At 36.9% G+C, this 20,799-nt stretch overlaps 1 protein-coding gene across 1 annotated transcript in view; it reads right to left on the reverse strand.

The window, feature by feature from the left end:
• The window catches only part of NBAS (NBAS subunit of NRZ tethering complex), a 185,009-nt gene that overhangs the window by 20,582 nt on the left and 143,628 nt on the right, over positions 1–20,799 (reverse strand). The window contains 1 exon segment of the mRNA XM_068424707.1: positions 7,801–7,940. Coding sequence (XP_068280808.1) covers positions 7,801–7,940 — 140 coding nt within the window.

Genomic DNA, 20,799 nt, shown 5'->3' on the forward strand with positions numbered 1-20,799 from the left:
TGCTCATCTTCTACTTTCAGAAGTACATACTGTAAACAAATAAAAGCAGCTCCACATGAAGCTGACATCATATTCTAACATGAAAAGCTGACAGAGATGCCAGGAGTGGGTAACTGAATGCAAACTAAATAGAAGTAACTACATTTATTTCTTCTGACAACTTAATTGAGCCTTTCCATCAGTCACAGTCACTGAGCACAGAGCTGCCACGAGTCTGGCTGGGAAAAGCAGAGCTGCTCCTCTCTTCTCCTCTCCTTCCAACCCGATGGATCAAACCCAAAGATGCCAGCTTATTCAACAAGGAGAACATAACGCACTTAATCTGTGAACCCCCAGTAAGGTTAGGAGAAGAAAAAAAACCCTGCACTCCATATCTTTGCCACCAGTTAAACTGATAGCTCCTGCTACGTGATCCATCTCTTGCTTAGAGGCACAGAGTCATAATGAATTTCCATTTTTATAGCTGCTGCCTCCAGTGTTCATTAAGAAAACCTGTAAGAATTTCCCATTAGAAAAAGAAAACAAAAATCACACTGCAAAACACAGAAATAACCAGAAAGATGCAAGGCCATCAAGGCTTGCCATGTAAAGGTTTATTTATTTAAATAAAGTATCAGATATATACTTTACATATATAAAGCTTTTCTCAACACAATTCCTTATAATTATTTCAAATACTTGTGTGATCTATCAACAAATATCTGTTATCTGCTATCTCTAAATAAAAAGATTCAGTTACCAAAAATCTGACACCTACAGGTAGAATTCAGTTTTCTTCTCTCCTGAATTTTACCTTAGTTCAACTATGGCTAAAAAAAAAAGTTATTTCTCAACATGAAAAAAGTAATTATTTCAAAAACTCAGCATGAGCGCCTTATTTTTTTGCCCAGAAGAAAAAGAGGGAAATTTTTGGATTAAGTTAAAAAAAGAAAAGTGAACTAAGCTGCTGAGTCCCTAAGAGCTGGTGTTTTTGAGTTCCAAAACACCTTATCAATATTTAAAAATAAATATAAAAAATGCCTTTTGAATGTAGGCAGCAAATTCCAAAGGACTGCAGAGCTTCAGGTACTGTCAATAATTTTTTTTAAAAACACCTTTATGAAATGCTTAAAATGACATCTGAATATGAGACACCTAGGTGGAAAAGCATGCATGCATGACAAGGGTGTGAAAATAAAATTTCAAAAAGTATATGGTTTTGAGTGCTGCCTGAAACAACCAAGCTACCTTCCTGTTTCCTCATGGTCAACATGGCATATTATGACATGAAGAGAATTATATTTGCAGGTGAATAATAAGCATTATTGTAGCTGGAGTATTTTAAAACACAAGAACTCAAAACAACATTAAAAAGCACAGACTTGGTAACAGAGAGGTCACAAAAACAAAAGGCTACTGAAAAAAACCCAAACTTCAGTTCTTTTACTTCGCCTTCCTTTTGAGCCTTTATAGAATGTAAATTGCATTTTCTAGCTTTATATTCAGTTATAAGTATTAGATATTTACTGTTAGGTTGAAAACCAAAATTCTAAGTATTCAGATGACTCAGACTTAAACTCTCCAGTTCCTGCACTGGGGAGTATCATTACACTGGCAATAAACAACCAGTTAGCACCAATGACCCTTTTCTGAAGCAGAGGAGGAACAAATAAGTAAAGATTTAGCAAAAATCTTAGTACGTACAGTTAAACAATTGGCTTAAATCCTCTCAGTTTTCCTCTTTGCTCAAGAATTTCTTAATACAATTTGCTTTTTTATTTTTTTGTTGAAAACCTCACTACTAAACAGTTCCTGCTCCTTACTCCAACCCAGCCATCAAGGTACGTTTTTCAGAAACACAGTTTCAGGAACATATATATATATAAAAACATCTAGGCTGGTAAGCATAATTGAATGCTATTAAGATGGAAGTATGAGTATGAGGCAGAAGAGTGAAGAATGAGCAATGCAAGAAAAGAAGACGACCCCAGAGCAGAGCAGAGTACGCTTGCAGCAGCCTTCCCAAAGATGTGGAGATGGGCATATGATAGCGACTGTCAATAATGACCAGGAGAGAGAGGAAAGGAGGTTCAGATAAAGAGGGTAGGAAGTACCAAAGATTATTTTGATTGCTGCTGGGCCTCCTACTTACAGCACAGCCTCTGCTTCCTGGCTGGCATGAATAATTCCAGGATTTACAAAGCAAAATAATTTAAATTAATAAAATTCAAAATAATTAAAAAGAATTGTAAACTATTCCCAGCACAAGAGGCAGTTGAAAAAAATCTATCTACTTGACAAGATCTTATGAAACAAATAGGTCTCAAGACATAGAGCGCAAGAACTTAGGAAATAAATAGGTCTCAAGGTCTCAAGAGCTTGACAGGCTTGAGAAGTGGGCCCATGCGAACCACATGAAGTTCAACAAGGCCAAATGCAAGGTCCTGCATGTGGGTCGGGGCAATCCCAAGAACAAACACAGGCTGGGCAGAGAATGGATTGAGAGCAGCCCTGAGGAGAAGGACTTGGGGGTGATGGTTGATGAGAAACTCAACATGAGCCGACAGTGTGTGCTTGCAGCCCAGAAGGCCAACCGTATCTTGGGCTGCATCAAAAGCAGTGTGGCCAGCAGGTCGAGGGAAGTGATTCTTCCCCTTTACTCTGCTCTCGCGAGACCTCATCTGGAGTGCTGCGTCCAGCTCTGGGGGCCCTAACATAAGAAGGACATGGAGCTGTTGGAACGAGTCCAGAGGAGGGCCACCAAGATGATCAGAGGGCTGGAGCACCTCTCCTATGAAGACAGTCTCAGAGAGTTGGGGCTCTTCAGCCTGGAGAAGGGAAGGCTCCAGGGAGACCTTCTAGTAGCCTTCTAGTACCTGAAGGGGGCCTACAGGAAAGCGGGAGAGGGGCTTTTTACAAGGGCATGGAGTGATAGGATGAGGGGTAATGGTTTTAAACTGAATGGGGGTAGATTTAGATTAGATATTAGGAAGAAATTTTTGACTGTGAGGCTGGTGAGACGCTGACACAGGTTTCCCAGAGAAGCTGTGGATGCACCCTCCCTGGCAGTGTTCAAGACCAGATTGGATGAGGCTTTGAGCAACCTGGTCTAGTGGAAGATGTCCCTGCCCATGGCAGGGGGGGTTGGAACTAGATGATCTTTAAGGTCCCTTCCACCTCAAACCATTCAATGTTTCTATGATTCTATGATTAATCCTGTCTCCTATCAGGGAATACTAAAGAGAGAGCTTTACCTGACTTTTCAAAATCAATCATAGTTGATGTGATGGGTTTGAGTGTGGAATAAGGACAGACCGTCATTTCGGGAGCGCTGTTAGCTGTTAAGACAGACGTTTTGAGTTCACTCAAGTTCATTTTAATGACAGCACACCAATGATAAAAGCCAAAATTCAGTTTGAGAACATTTCTGTACACCAAATACATTATTTCTGTAGACAAAAATAATAAATACACATTTTTTAGTTTTGTATAAAATGTGCAATGACATGGCTTAGATTTAAATTTAGGTGAAGTCCTTACAGAAAATATTTAATATTTGTCCTTAGAGTTGTTAAAAACAGAACAAAAACCAAAGCACCTCCAAAAAACCCCAGAACTCCAAAACGTTAATTGACTGAGTGAATACAACTAAGTGGAGGAAAAGATAATTCACAAAAAGGACTCATAACTATGATCGTGCTGTCTACTATTAAAATATCATGTATGTTTTCTGAAAAGCACTAGAAATGAGCTAGCAAGGATGTTCAAGCTACAACGAGTATTCCTGCTGACACAGGTTTTATAAAGTACTTAATCAGTCTTGCAAGTATTGTTAGTAGCAGAAACAAAAGCGATAATAACAGTAAAGCAATAGGAATATAAACACAGAAAGACCCCAGGGAGTGAAAAATGCCCCCCTTTGATATATTTTTCTATTGAGACAACTCTTAGTAGGGAAGGGGAAAACTGAACCATCATTGACTTTCTCATTAAATAAATAAATACTAAAAGAAAGCAGAAATGCAACATTCCTACTGAGAATAGACATGAGAAAAAAGGAGGGAAGGGGGCAGAAGGAGAACTACCTCTCTTGTCATTTCTTTCAATATGCAGCCTCAATTCTCTTCTCTAAAACACTGCTAAGGCAGGGAATAGAACAAACTAGATGTTTTTCCCCACCCCCTTCAAGCTAGCAGAGAGAACGGAAGAATGAAACAATGGTGGTAACCATGCCCTGTGCCCACTACCCTTTAAAAAACAAAAAAAAGCCAAAACTTACAAGAAAGACCCAATTGTTTCCTATACTATGAACACAGTTGCTTGCTTCACTAATTAAATTTATTTTCTTTTTTTAGTTGTCCAGAGTTTCAGGCAAACTCAAGAAAAATTGGAAACTCTATATTTCCCTGGAGATAACGACTATGAATTTAGCACTGAACTTTGGAAAACTAGTTGGGAATCTGCACTGTAGATCACATTTGGGAATAATAAGAGTCAGAGGTTCTCCATGAAACCAGTATAGGTGGCTATCACTAGTGAAAGAGAATAGGGCAATTTTCTCCTGAAGGCTTTCCAAAGCCTCCTGGCAAAGTCAAAGCAGTGAAGAGAGACACTGAAGTTTGAGTAATAACAGAAATTATTAAAAAAATAAATAAATAACCAATCTAATCACAGGATGACATTTGTGGTTTGTTTTTAGCATAAAGTCTCCAGACACAGGCTGGTCATCCTCACCTCAGTTCCTGGGAAGATGAAGCAAATCCTTCTGGAAGCATTTCCAAGCAAATGAAGGACGAGTAGACTGAGAACAGTCAGCATGGACTCAGAAAGAGGAAATCGTGCCTCAAACCTGATACCCTTCTGTAAAGAAATGATTGGCTTGGTAGATGACGGCTGATATCACATACCTTCAATTCATTCAGCAATGCTTTCGACACTGTCTCCCAGAACATCCTCACTGTCAAACTGATGAAGTATGGGCTAGGTAAGTGGACAGTGAGGCAGACTGAAAACTGGTTGAACTGCCAAGTTCAAATGATTGTGATCAGTGGCACAAAGTCCAGTTGGAGACCAGTAAACACTGGTGGATGCCAGGGGTCTATACTGAGGTCAATACCCTAACATCTTCATTGAGGACCAGGATGACCACCAGACAGAGTGTGCTCTCAGGAAGTCTGCAGATGATACAAAACTGGGAGAGAGTGGCTGATACACCAGATGGTTGGGCTGACATTCAGCAGTACCTTAAGAGGCTGGAGGAATGGACAGAGACCAACTACACGAAACTCAGCAAAGGGATATCCAAAGTCCACTCTCTACCTGGGAAGAAATAACCATCAGTACAGGCAGAGAGCCAACCAGCTGGAAAGGAGCCTGGACAATAGGGTGACCATGAGTAAGTCATGTACCCTCACAGCAAAGAAGGGCAAGAGCATCCTGGGCTGCATTAGGAAAAGTGTTGCCAGAAGGCTGAGGAAGGTGATCCTTCCCCTCTACTCAGCACTGGTAAGACATCTGGAGTGCAGAGTCCAGTTCTGGGCTCCCCAGTACAAAAGTGGACATACTGAAGCGAGTCCAGGAAAGTGCCACAAAGATGATGAAAAGATTGGTGTATCTGTCCCACGAGCAGAGGCTGAGAATGATGAGAAAGTTGGGACTGTTCAGCCTCAAAAAAAGAAGGCTTGGGGGAATTTTATCAATTGTATAAATACCTGATGGGGAAAGTAAAGATGAGTGAGTGTGACTCTTCTTAGTGACGATAGCACAAGAGGAAATGGGCACAAATAGAAACACAGAACATTTTACCAAAACGTAAGAGAAACCTTTTTGTTGTAGTTGGGGAGTCTTCAATCTTAGAGATATTCAAAACTCAACAATGCAATGGCCTTGAGCAGCCTGCTCTAGCTGACCCTGCTTTGAGCAGGGGGGTTGGAGTAGACATCTCCAGAGATCCTTTCTGACCTCAACTATTGCTAAATACATGAAAATCACAGAATCACATATAAGGTTGTGAATTAATTTACCCTGTTGCCTTGACCCTTATCTTAGCCAAATCGACTTCTTTATGTCAAAATTGCAACTATGTAAATGCCTAGGAGCTATACTAACTACTTTAGACCCTAAAAGAGTTATGATACAGGTGATCTAAGTATTTTGTGGAAATTTTCAGACTTCACAGATCTTGGAACTAAGAGGTGTCCCACCTCTGAAATTTAATCCACTGTTAGTTGTGACTACAAATCACATTTAATCATTATTTTGTTTTCTCTTCACTTTAGGAAGTCAGCCTGAAGGAACAGAACACCAAGGGGGAGATAAAATCAAATAATTTTTAATCTCCTCTTTTACAGAGCAGTAGACAAGAACTGTCATATACAAGAAGGGTTCTCCTTTCACAAAATCTTTAGCCTTTCTGTTCAACCCAAGGAAAAAGGATTTTGCTAACTGCAGCTGTATTTCACTTGACCCTTTGTTCCATACGTTTAACACTTTATTATTTTTTTTAATCTAAACAATATATTAAACAGAGTTTAATGCAGTTCCCACACAGTGTGAGACATCCAATTTTCAACTACAATTAAAACAAAACTAAAAAGGAAAGTTGGAATATGAATTTGTGATAGATCACACAGCAGTCCTTGTACTTCTTAATGCACTGAAGACAATTTTTGGCTCATAAAACTGTCATAAAGAATTTAGGTCAATGCTCATCCAGAAATTGCAAACAAACTGCAGGCTTGAAGGTGAATAACCTTACAGATTACCTGCTAATGGACCAGTCTCTACACGTACACCAAAGAGTTACTTTTCATAAAAAGATAAGCCTTAACTTTTCTGACAAATCAATGCACATAAACACTTTGGGGAGTGTAGTCCCTGAATTAAAACAGGTTGTAATCAATACCCCAAAGTAATCCAATGTAAGCATCATTTAATGTTTCTAACCTAACTACCATCAGATAAAACATGGCACATTGTGCTCGCTAGCCAAAAATTTATTAATATTATTGCTCTCCTTGAAAGATACGTGACTTTTGCCTCATAAGATTATATGAAACTTTATATCTTAGAAGTGATCACCAGTTATAGAATAGAACAGCTAAAATTTTTACCTTTAGATGTGTTCAGAAAGTCATGGACAAAACCCAAAGAAATGGTAAAAAGTAATGTAGTCAAGCTCTTCCAAATTAACACTTTCAATAAACGCCCATTCTGATGGGTGCAATGATGAAGTTTTAAGTAATTATTTTCATTTTAAATTGTTGGGCTAGGATATGTCTTCCCTAGTATGTATTCTTTACTTTTGGATACTTTATTCAGAGACAGAAATAATAGGCAGTGGATCTACAAAAGAGAAGCATCATTGCTTGGTACCATTACCGTCACAGACCTCCTGCAGACTTTCTGCCACAGCCATCTGAACAGTAACTTTCAAAGGTTTTCCTGCAAAGTATAACTTTGAATGGAAAAAACAGAACTTTCTATTCCTTTTTACGGATTTTGTACATACTGACAAAAATAAAAGCAAAATAAATAACTTTATATTTAAGCAGATAAAAAACCCCTCTGTGCAACAGTTCAGGCAACAAAATGTTTTTCTGCCTCCTCCATGATACATACTACATAGGTATAAAACAGTTTTTACATGAAACTAATTGATTCAGTTCTGCTTTAAATAAGCCATTTATTTTTCCCAGTATGACCCTTTCCAAAGGTCATGCTCCTCTTAGCCATCTTTGAATTAATTGATTGAAAACTACATGATATCATCAAGCAAGAAGACTTCAAACTCTTTTGTTACACGATTGAAGAAATGCTCACCTGTTGCTCATGTCCATCGGTGGCCAAGCTTGAAGTAGTAAAACCAAGTGCTGAAACTCAGATGGACTGTGACTAGACTCCAGAAGTCCCAGGAAGAGATCATACCTTTTTTCTTCATTTTCAATATCTGTTACCTCTACCTGGAAAAAAACCCCACAACAGATTTTTTTTTTTTTTTTTTTAAGAAAGCAATGATTTAAAAGCAATCAACAAACTATCTGTGAAGGACATCACTGTTGTAAAACAATGCAGGAACACAGTGAATGCAATTTTCCCAGAAACCCATTTTCTTACCTCTCGTTTTCAATTACATGCAAATAAAACGGGAGAGCACACAGATGATGGGGAATGACTTAGGTGTACGTTCCTAAAACAACGTAACCCCACACAAGTACCTTCATTGAGTATTTCAGAGGACCTTATCTCTGTGTTCTTCAAACAATCAAAAATTCCTTAAATTTCCTTTTCTCAACATATAGACATATATACACACACATATATGTATTTTTAAAGAATAGGTATGTCTAGTGCTTCCCTTATATATGTAACTTACTCACCTATGAAAATTCAGTAGTCTTACCTGAATTTACAGAACCTAATCTTTTCTCCCATAGGAAAGAGCCCTGAAAGATTATTCTAAATTAATTTACCCATTAAACAATGTGAAGAACATTTGCTGACAAGTACTGTAATATTTCTCTGTATAGGTGTTTGAACCTAAGAAAAATAAAAACCCACACCCCATCAGCCAGCCACCAGACGACTCTATCTCAGGAAAAGTGTTCATCTAAGTTTAAAACCTGCAGCTTCTGCCAGAACTTGAATTCACTTCAGTTGATGACAGGTTCTTTTACAGATAATTACTGCTTGCAGTTTGCATGGTAAAAAAGCACAAGGTAAAAGGTCTGACTGTTGGAGGAAGGCTGCTATAAATGAGAACCAACTTGCTACCAAATGAGAAGAAGTTTCTGTTTAAAAGTTTGGCTATCACACTAGGAGGGCTTTCAGAAATGCAATAGCTATTCGCTGTCTGCCTGACATACAAAAGTTCTTGGAGTTTAAAAATAATTTGTTACAATTACACAGTAGCTTCCTCTGCATTAACACATTCTAACACTGAATTTTTCTTCCAAAGTTCACAAAGGTTCAGGATATCAAACACTTCAGGTTCATTTTATAATTCCACTGAAGATACGCAGCATTAACTATTAACTTTTCTGTTTCAGCCCAAGTAGTTCTAAGACATCAAACATGGACAAAGTTTTCCTTAGTTCTACAGCTACTCTAAAAGATTAAAGATCACATTCCCATCTTTTCAAAGCGACTCTGATACATCAAGGGCAAATTTTTCAAGAGGTTGGAAAACAAAGATTATTGATGCATTTATTGAGTTGCCTACATAATTTGTGACTTTAAAATATTCAGTGTTGAAAAACTGTTCACTTCTGTCTCCAGGGTACATCTGAAAGCACCGTACACGAAAACATTTTAGATAGTGAAAAAATGTTTTTGAGATCTGTCTGTATAAAATACTTTTCTATACTGCAAATGTCCCATAGCAGACATCAGTTACCCACTTGTAATACCTCTAAATTCTGTCTATACTTGTTAATATAAAATATTATAATGTTCAATATTTATATCACAAGGCTGAAAAGAGAAGAGAGAAGAACAGGAAAGGGTAAAAGGGACATAAGACATGCTAACCTCTAAGGATCAAAAATATTTAGCAATTTAACAAATTACGTACTATCTAGAAGTTCTCACATTGCTTCATCTGTCCCCAAACTCCTTTTTCAGACAACTAGCTCTTTAAATATTTAAAGCAAGGAAGCAGCATTCTGGATGGTCCATTGAGTACATTTTAGTATGTCTGCACAAATAGCATGTTACTTCAAAACACAGACTAAATGTTCAGATCACTCTAATGATAACTGTAAAAATGGCAAGAAATGGCACAGATAATATTAATAGACGAGAAAAGCTGTCACAGAAATTGAGCCATTAGTAGCAGAAAGTATATAAGAGTAGATCAGACAGCCTATTCAACATGAACTGAATTCCAACAATTCTGCCTAATAATGTGTCTTTACAGACTCTGGTTTACATTTTTTTATGAGGTTAATTAATCTAACATTATAATGTGTTTTGGACAGCTGGATCCTTGCAAGATGATTGCTCAGAACAAAGCACATATTAATATGATCAAAGTAAATCAGAAGAATTAACTTTCTATTCTTAAACATGGTGTGCATTTCTGCAACATTTCTTTCTACAATGGCCTTTTTTCAAGTCACCTACATTTCCCACTAACAGTAATAAAGTGAACTTTCTACAGTGTTATTTATGGGTTTTAAGAAAACTATTGAAAATTCAATTTTTATATGGCATTTTAAATGCATGCCACTTCCATTTACTAAGAAACAGGTGAGATTAGAAAGTAGTAACACAGTGTATAAGAATGCATACCTTTAAGAGTGCATGTGGTGATCTAAAATTGCAGCACTAAGGATAGAGGAAACGGAAGGTTAATGAAGGAGCAACAAATGGAAAATACCTAAGTATTGATGGGTAGGTGACAAGTATGATTACTTTAAAAAAAAATTACTAGTGTTAGCCTACCTTAAATTCCCCACCCCTCCATATTTAAGTCCTAGATCTTATGCTTCTGCTGTATCTATCAGTCGTCCCTACACTCCACATACATCTGCATTTCAAGTATGTTTTAAGCATTATTTCACTCTTATGACAACATGGTTGTTAAAATAACTTTTTTTAAAAAAAAAACAAAAGCCGAGATTCAGAAGTAAACCCATGCTTTAACACTGAGAACGCCTAACTGTGTGTGACCATGGTCACACAGTCAACGATATCAGGAATATTTTTCAAAAGTATTCCTGAGTTGAAAACATCATCAAATACACGCTGATTCTGCAAAGATTGTGTCCACACTTCACATTACACATTGATAAGTAGTCCCACTGGTTTAAATAAGATTGCACCATGTCTAAAATTGTACCTTCTGAGAAGCAGCTGTATTTAACTTGTGTGTATATGGGTTTACACAATCAAGACGATTGAAATCTATGCCCCATTTGCCCACTAGCATCCCTAGAAAAATCCTAATGAGCAGAAGATCCACACCATGTACCAGAAACACAGACAACAATAAAGCATTTAAAATCTTAATTTCAAGGTATTGCTATTGCTACAAAACAAATAGGCTATTTTAATTTAAACAGCAGTATAGTAGTGATATTTTCTGCTATGAAGTAAATCAAGACACTTGCTGTACATAGCTCCTGCACTCCTTTGTAGTTTGAATGACAAGATACTTTGCCCTGTCTCTAATTCTTTCCTTATAATTCTCCAGAAAGTTACAGTCAAACCACAAAAACAAAGTGATAGTTCCTTGCTACAAGAAGCAATACCTTGAAGAAGCACATTGGAATGAGTTTTGAGTGTGTGTGTGTGTATATACACACACCCTGACCCCCCACAGGTTTTCCTCTGTATTGTCTCCTCTTTGCAAGGCTGAGGGACAGCACGGTGAGGAAACAGCCACCTCACACAGCAGAAATAGAGCACGTTCTGTGTTAAAAGGTAGAAATTTCACCTTAACGGAGGTGAAAGCTAGCTGGGATGAAGTTACCATGGTTAGTTAAGCCTGTTGTTTTGTTGTAATAACAGCAAAAAGATTAAAAATTCCTTTTTTAACTGAACACTCTCTTTGTAGCGACTCTGCATGATCTATTCAGAGGACTCTGAACACTGTAACGCAACATGGCACTGCATTTCAACCATCTTCTACCATATGCATTTCCATTCATCTTTAAACCATGATAACGTATACTATAACCCAGCTTTCCCTCCCTTTTTTTTTTTTTTTTAAACAAAACCCCAAAACATCTTTCTAAAATACTCAAAGGCTATGAAGAGATAACCTGGCATGAACTGCTCAGAGACCTGATGGCACAAGTGCCTGTGAAGAAGAATCTGTCACTAAACAGAATACTGAGGCCTATAGAAAGGCAGTAAGGAGTATGCTTGAACTTCAGGTGATCCCAAAGGAATATGAAAAAAAAAAGAAAAAAACAAAAGCAAGGAAAAGGAAAGCAAGGACTTTCAGTTTTAACAACAGATTTGCTCATTCTGTCTTGATTTTCCCTAGTTTTGTGTTTTCTTTTTGGCACTAGAACACAGCTGGCTTCATGTTTTTCATTAAAATAAAAGGCTGCACAAATATTTACCACAATGGGAAAGTCAATTAGGGGAATTAATTTTAGAAATTATACTCATGATAGATTATAAAAAGAAATACAGATTAAGTAAAACCAAACCTTCTGTTAAACTGTTAAAATACACAATTTTATTATCAATGAGGGACTACATATGTTTAAAAATCAAGAATATGAAAACATCTGCATATGCTAATGTTTCTTAAAAAAAAATCTATAGGAAATTAACAAAGTAAAATACAAGCTACACAAACAGCACCGAGTGTTGCTTAAAACTGCATTATGTACTACCAGCTCTCTGAACCAGCGCAAACACCTCTTAATAGTATGTTCTCCTGAGCGCTTTGCTTTTACATCTTTTCCCAGTTTCTCCTGTTACTAGGTAGCAGTGGTTAGGATGGCCCATAAAGAAGTTCTGACTCACCCCATATTATCTCCGCTTAATAAAGGCAAAAATCAGTCCACCTTTGTCAAATATTAACCAAGACAGAAAACTAACCACATTTCTGAATGGGAGTGCAGACTGCAGCTACAGCCTGTAGCACCCATGGCATGCCAGAAGACATAAATCAGATTTTCTTTTTATCTGGGATATATTACTTTGTGTGTCTTTGAGTATGGCTACACAACACACCTCATTGAATTATACTATTTTAGCCATCAAAACAGCTATTTTTTCTCAAGTTGTTATGGTCTGCTTATCAGTAGCAGAGACTTGACACAGCATATATTCAGTCACCCATTCTCTTACAGGGACAGTCATGAACTTGCTGTAACTTGCAAATCTTAAGAAAACTAAAATACTGCTGAAAAATTTATTGCTGGAGTCCACCTATTTATCAAACAATTGGCCAAAATATCTCAGTTCTGACATCATTTTGCTAGTAGGAAGTTACATCAGATGAGATTCCTACAAGCTTTTTAAAACATTTAGTTTTATATAAAAAACATGTGGTACGGGTGCTTTTACTGCAGAAGTATAAATGATAAGATGATTCTGGCAGTTGGTTGAGATACCTGTAATCTCTTCAACAGTTGATCATCTGAGCACAAACATACCCTTTATCTGACTTCAGCCATCCTGAGCAAACTTGGAAGGCATATTCTTTATATCCAGTGCTGAAATAAAAAGTTAATGCACTTACAATACCTCCTCAAATAAAACCCCAAACTGTTCTGCTGATGATAAAAATCTTTCAAAGTTTAATATCGTTCTCTTCCCTCACAGATTAGATCCTATTAGCTGCCCAAAATGTTGAAACCGCTCAATGTGCTTTATCCACTTTCAATGCACGAAGTTTTGACTCATCATCTTATTCCATACATTTGTTATTGCTTTATAGATACTCATCACACCTGACACACATCAAGGAGTCCAAATATTAAAAGTTCCATCAAAAGTTTGTTCTGTAGCTTTTAGAAACCTAGTATTTTATGAAAACTATAAGATGATACACTTGAAGAATGATAAGGTTAAATAAAGCTGTGGACATCACACATGACTGATAAAGAAGACCTTTGGCATGGCAGCCCGCAGCATCAGTTGTTTAGTTCAGTACATTATCTCACTCATGAAGGGAGTTTAAAATCAGTATTCACAGCAACAGTGAAATGTTGCTGTATCTAAATTGTGTCCCTGAGGCATAGATATCCACTATATAATGTTCTCTTAATCCTAAAAGACAGAGACATATGATAAGAGTTATAGAGTAAATGCTTTATTGCTTAAGCTATATAATTTGAGAATCTGGCACTGACCAACTTGGCTGATAACCTATAGAGAGATTAAGAAATGGAAATGCCAATAAAAAGATCCAGCCAATCCCACCCTCTCCTTCTGCTGAGATAAAATACAAAACACTGCCTATTTACATAAGAGACTGGTTAGCAGGAAAACTAACACAGATAGACATCCACCTTCCTCTGCCCCATGAATGTGTTCTGTAAATTACATTTTTACTCACTGCGAGCATGGCAAAGCCATGGTTTTCATCAACAGATTTTGTTCACTACTAATGTTCTAAGGAAATAATTGATAAGGGTGTTTGTAACCAAAGAATCGAGATGTTGAGATCAGAAAAAAAATTTTCCGTCATTATAATCACTTGTTTATTAAGAAAAGCTACATCCGTGCTTAAAACCAACTTCCTATATTAAAGGCAGGGATATTTGTTGTTTCCAAAAGCCTACTGATTTACCTGATTATAAAATTCATTTTATTACATCCACCAGATTATAAGTGTAAATATTTCAAAACATGTTTCTCACTGCAGCATAAATTTGAATTAATATGGCACTGAAAACAGAAACACTAAGCAGGTATTTGAGTAGTCCCTTATTGCTACAGTACATTTTCAATTTGTCAGGACTCCCTTGTAAAATGCACTATGCTTTTATTTATCTCCTTCTCGCCCCCAAGCTCTAGAGGTAGAGGATTCATCTATGCTGCATTTTAAAATAATAGGCAGATCTGACATGAAAGATTTTATTCAGATTCAAGATAGGGAATGCTGATGATAAAACTTGCTTCCACTCATCAGATAGGGTTTAACACGGCTTACAAACAATGACTAAAAGGATTGATAACAATTTGATAGAATTTTTGTAATTGCAATCTTGGTGTGCTGTTCACAGCACAAAAATACAACAGTCATGCCTTAAGGAGTTTGTAGTCTAATTGGGTAAATCAGCAAAGAAAATACTGCCTTTCCTACACAAACAGACCAGACAGGGTGGGCCACTGAAGAAATTAATCTTGCCATTTTGTGGGTCAACCTGTAGTCCATTGTTCCCTATTCTGCTGCTATCTGTGTGGTTACTGAAGTCTGCACAAATGTAAGTTACTGAAACCTATTTCCAGCACAAGGCTGCAAAGCTAAAAGCTTGTTACACAGGACATATAAAATTACAAACTAAGTTAAACAGATCCTTTAAAGCTAATTACTCACAATATGAACACAAATGTGAAAAATCACCAGTAAAAACAAACTGCGCAAGTGTACAACTGTTCCTGAAATCAGATAGCTACTGACCCTGCAAAGATAATATCAGGAGCTTTTAAAGGCTATTATTTATTTCATTCTCTTCGAACTGTTTCAAGGTGCTAGACATCCTATCAACCTTGATGTTAGACATATTATATACTTGTGAAACAAAGCAAAACCCCAAGCACATATTGAAACAACTCATTCAAGACCTTCACATCCCAGAACAAGAGTAAACCCTTTTTAAAGGCAAAACCACAAGTGCTGTACTCCCCAACATACTACCAGCATCCCCTTATTGCTAGACCAGGGTGTCGTTATAAAGAAATCTTTTAAGTTGTGATTGAGAGGGAAATCCTCGAAGATATAACAGGGTCAGGCTGGGGAGAGTAGTAACAGGCTTGGAAGAACAAACCAACACGACAGCCTCCCCGTCTACCAGTGTGTGGGCAAGAGAACACATGAAAAAAGGAAGTCAAGAGTAACCATGAGAGCAGAGCTGCAAGCTTGGGCATGGACAGTTTGAGATACCTGACTGAAGGCAATTTAGGAGGAGACCTCACATACAGCCAGACAGAAGTAATCACCTGTTTTGTGAGACATACACTGGAAGTCAGAGATCCCTAGGAGGAAAAGTGGAGAACTACTACTTTTTCTCCTGACTTTTTTTTCCTCACTATATTTATAGTCTCATTTTCCAAAGTTTAACAGATTTTAGTGCTGGAGGAGGCAGTTATTGATAATCTAAATACCTCTATGTACAATTTTATGTAATAATTTTGCACTAAAAACGTAACTTCTGTTTGAGCTAGAATGCTTCCCAATAGACTTAGTTTTTTGACTTAAGCAAGCAAGTTTAAGGTGTCAACAAGTAAACAAGCTTAACATCTTTCTGGTAGATTAGTCCCACCTATCACACAAAAGGCAACTCTTCCTCATTTGACTTTATCAAGACTACACTTGCCGTGATTAACACTTGAATTTACAGCTTGTCCACACAGGGTTGTTGCCAGTTCCTAGTCCTAACTAAACTCCTCTGACTACCCAGACATGAGGACAATATTGGAGTAAATTTAATACATATTTTTCATTTTCCAATTCTTCCTTCCATGTTTGTTTTTTGGCCAGAATATTGGGCTCGACTGGACCTTGATCTGAACCAGAACTGACATTATTATACACTCACACACTAATTAAAATTTACATTACAAAAACACGCTGGACCCACAATACTTTGTTACATGCAGTTTCCAAGCGGAATTGAGGGAACACAGGGACTCAGGGAAACATCATTCTCCATATGTGAAACGTACTCTCACAGGGTAGCTGAACAGGAGTCAATGAGGTCAAGTGAAAGTTGCTTCTCAAAGATATATTTTACAGACTTCACCTCAAACTTAGTATCTCCTTAAAGTTCTTTCCCCAGTATTTATTGATATTTTGACGTTTAAACAATAATGTGACATAGTACCTTTCACTCTCATGTCCTAGCACTATATTGCCATGTACAGAGTTAAAGGCAATTAAGAAATATAAAGAACACATTTATACAGCACTAGGTTTTATATACTTTAAATACTCACAATGTTTTAGAATTAAATTAAAAAGATTTCCTAGAACAAGGAATACTGCCAAACGACTATGACAAGGCACAGACGTAATCTGCTTCCTTACTAAGCATTCAGTCTTAGTACTGCACTTACTTCCTGTTTTTGGAAAGCCTTTTCTGTAAAGCTGGTAAGAACTTTTACTTTTAAGAAAACCCATGGAAAGCTGTGATTTAGATTATAAAAGTGTTAGTTTACTCACACCACTGTTGGATAAGAAAAATACAATTTGAAGAGCACATACTTACAACTAAATTGTAAACCTGGCAAGTTCAAAGATTTCCTGGGCACAAGTTCCATAAAAAAAATTTCTATGTCAATACATGTCATTTGAGAAGTCCATCTTTCCTTTAGCACAGATGAGTTTTACCTTCTAAGAAATGTATTCCAAATATATTCCCCTCGTTGCAGAGGAACCTGCCAGTTTTAAATGAGACTTTTTCATCTTACTTTCTTCATTTGCTCAAGTTCACATGTGGATCTATTTTGGATCTTGGTAAATTGAAACTTACATGATAGTAAGTCACAGCTGAGAGATGGTAACTTTTAAAAAACTGTTCTACTGGGCTCACAAATGCACCTGTATAATGACAGAATTTAGTTCTATTTTATGAAAAAACACTGTAGGAAAAACATGATCTGACTTGTAGCCTGGACCAGTGCTGCAGATTAAATTCCCTTGCTTAAAAGAAGCATTTTTGAAGCTATGGTTATGGAATTATCCCAGTTAATAAAAAGCAACAGCTTATTTTAGGAATATCCACTTAAAAAAACAACAACAAACCAAAAGCAACAAAAAATAAAAAACCCACCACATTCAAAGTACTGTTGATTTCCATTACTAGGGGGAATATAACCTGAGACAGTGATGCAAAGGCCTATCTCACATCTCCCCTCCATCTGAGTTTAAGACCATCAAGGAGACAGGAGTTCCTGGTGGAGCACAGTCCAAGTTCTGAACTCACAAAGATAACGTGGGCTGCTATGACCTAGACTTTGGAAAAAAACAGCCACTGCCTGACAGACCAGAAGGAAGTGTCTGCTATTGAAACAACAATCTTAGAGCAATCAATACAAAATTAAAACTTGAAGTCAAGGGTTTTGCATGACAAACTCAAGTGTTCACAACCTCTACCTTCTACCCCAAAGGAGGGAGAACTCTGAGGTGAGGCTTTCTTGCACTTTCCCCAAAGCTGGACTTCACATATTAAAAATTATTATGACTATGAGTGCTAACCACATATGAAAGCCTGCTGCACGCAGATACTAAAGGGATGTACATAATCTCACAGGTCAAATCCTGCTCAAACAGAAGCCAGTGAACAGGATAAGCAAGTTATGGGATTCAAGTTTAAAAACAAATCAAGCAGAAGCCTACTGATAAAGAAAGGCTCGGCCACATGTTGAGTTGCCATTCTTGCAGAAGAACTTTCTTCTTCTGAACATATTTATATATTGTTTAATTCCTTATCTGCTTGATATGCACTCACTAACACTAAGAAATGCATACAGATTCAATAAACACAAATGTGTTGCCTAATGTACAAAAATGCATAACTCATGCAGAAATAAAATCCTCTCATTTGTATTCTGCAGGAGACTATGTCCTAATCTGCAAATATATTTCAGCACAGAGAAAACCTCTGAAGACTGTACATAGATATTGATAGAGAGATAAGGGCAAATAAAGAAAAAATTATGCATTTGAAAGATTTGTATTTCCAGCTAGCTAGAACTGAAAGAGACAGGATTAACATATATGTAATTTAAAACGTATGTTGACTAGGTGTCAGTTAATAGGTAAAAATTTGGATCTATGTAAATCATGGCTAAAACTAACATCTGTGCAACATGAGGGACTTAAAAACACGTTAACTCGTTTCACTTGTACGCGGCAGCTACTAATCACTGTTTCACATTTCATAATCTATGTCTAATATAGATACTCTATATTTAGAACAGTGTTGGAAGACGCAGCCTAGAAATTACAAAACTTTAATCCTTAAATATCACTTTTAACTTTAAGCTGTTAAATTAGCGTCAGCCATTTCCCTCCACACCTTATGCAAGTGGCTCTTCAATTTACCTTTTCTGATCATCACTACCATCAGGCAGCAGTACATGCCCAAGCTCCCAGTATTCAGCTGTATGCATAACTCCTGTCTTGATAATCAAAGTCTGCAATTCTTGCTAATAGAGGAAAAACAATTTTAAAAGCTGTTTTCATGTAAATGAAAACTTGTTATAATTCATCTTTCCAAAATGTCATCCTGCAGATAGGCTAAACTGACCAAGTAAAAGATGGATTTTTAGAAAGAACAACCCACAATAAACTAAGATACTCTCTTTTAGGAACAGCAGGTTGTTGAAGTTGCGTCCAATTTTAAATAATATTTCAGTACTACTATTTTCAGTTTAAAAAAAAAAAGAAAGACTTACATTTTTAAGGCAAAATTCCTCCATTGTTTATCCATATTTATAACCTAGACCAGGGGCACTTAAAGTACCAAGTGGATGTATACCACGAAATTATTTAAGCTGTAAAAACTGAAATAAATGAGCAACTCTGTTGCAGCCATAAAAAAAAAAAATCAGAAGGTAGGCAGCATGACGCAACTGTCATACTAAATGGCGTTAGTGGTAAGCACTGGAATTGGTGGTTTTCTTTTTGATTTGATGTAGTGAAAGTTCTAGCAGTCACAGTCGTCGTAGCTGAGTCCCTATGTAATAACAGCAACAACATGGGAAAACCCCCTCACTCTCTTAATCAACATGGAACTATCAGAAATTACTCTGAAGTAAGAACTATTTTAAGAACACCTGAAAGGGGCTCCTCAGATGATACATAATTTACAGACCTCCAAATAAAAACTGTCAGCTAGCAAGATGGTTGATGGAATAAGACTGTTTGAAAAAAAGCATGGTATCAACTGAATGTCACAGTTATTAACAGAAAATACTCATTTATGATATTAACAAAATAATGCCTACAATGCCTACAAGTTTTACGATTTACTTATATTTTCAAAAGGCTTTTAACAACGTTCCTGACTAGAAACCACTGAAGCACTTGATTTGCTAACAGGAACAAAACAAAAAACCACAAACAAAAAAAACAGTTTATGATCAAATAGTAAAGGTAAAAAGTAGAATTGCTCATTATTTTATGACTGCTTCTTTGCTTATATAAATTAAATGATGTTTTTGAAGGACTGCAAGCATTGAACAGATAATAATTCACACAGATGAGCTGGCTTATATTCATCAAGGACACTGTAGAAAGAAACCTCCAACTGACTTGAAAAAAAAGTCTACGGTAAGTAAATGACCATATGATGGCAAATAAAACGTAACAATAGTAAAGTCATCACATTTTAAAGTACGCTAAATTAGCCTAAATTAGTCAAAACAGGTACCTGAGCCTGATTGACTGAAATTCAGAGACCTCTGGTTAATGTACAGCTGAAGTCAAGAGAGCAATCAAGGTGTTGGGATGCATAAGCACAGACAGTTAATTTCCACAAGGACATCACATTCACTTCTCCAATTACCTCCTTTCAGGTGGTACACTGCATATCACAGTGGGCTCGGAGATACGGGGGAGAATAGTTAGAGATAGAAAACACTGTGGATGAGGTAACATGACTGGAATTGTTTACTTAGATTGAGTAAACAATAGAATAAGGAAAAATGATGAAGTACATAGAGCAGGGACTTTGATTTTCTGGATTTTACTATCCTATAAACCATAGAACAACACCACACAGCAAATCACATAAAGCGGTTAAAAAAAAAAATCCTTCTACGAAATTTCAGCATGTTTTGCGCTCAATGCTGTATGGTGTACCAATGCCAAGAATTTAGCAAGAGACACCCCAGGCTGAATCACAGTTCATCCACCAATTTCTTCGCAACGTAATAATAGAACCAATAATACACCACTAATGAGCTCTTAATTTTTCTGAAACTGAAATTGCATATGCAATGAATATGCAATGTTTAAACCATTCTCCACTTATACCTTCATTACAAAAGACCTGTTACAGAAAGTGAATTATCCCCCATGAATCCACTCCAGAGCACTCTTATCTTCCTCTGAAGCAACTGCTGCTAGCCACAACATACCGCAGTACCCAGGGCTCGCGTGCGAAACTGTCATGTTCACTCAAG

This window comes from Nyctibius grandis, chromosome 1, assembly GCF_013368605.1.
Source record: "Nyctibius grandis isolate bNycGra1 chromosome 1, bNycGra1.pri, whole genome shotgun sequence".
Classification (NCBI taxonomy): Eukaryota; Metazoa; Chordata; class Aves; order Nyctibiiformes; family Nyctibiidae; genus Nyctibius; species Nyctibius grandis.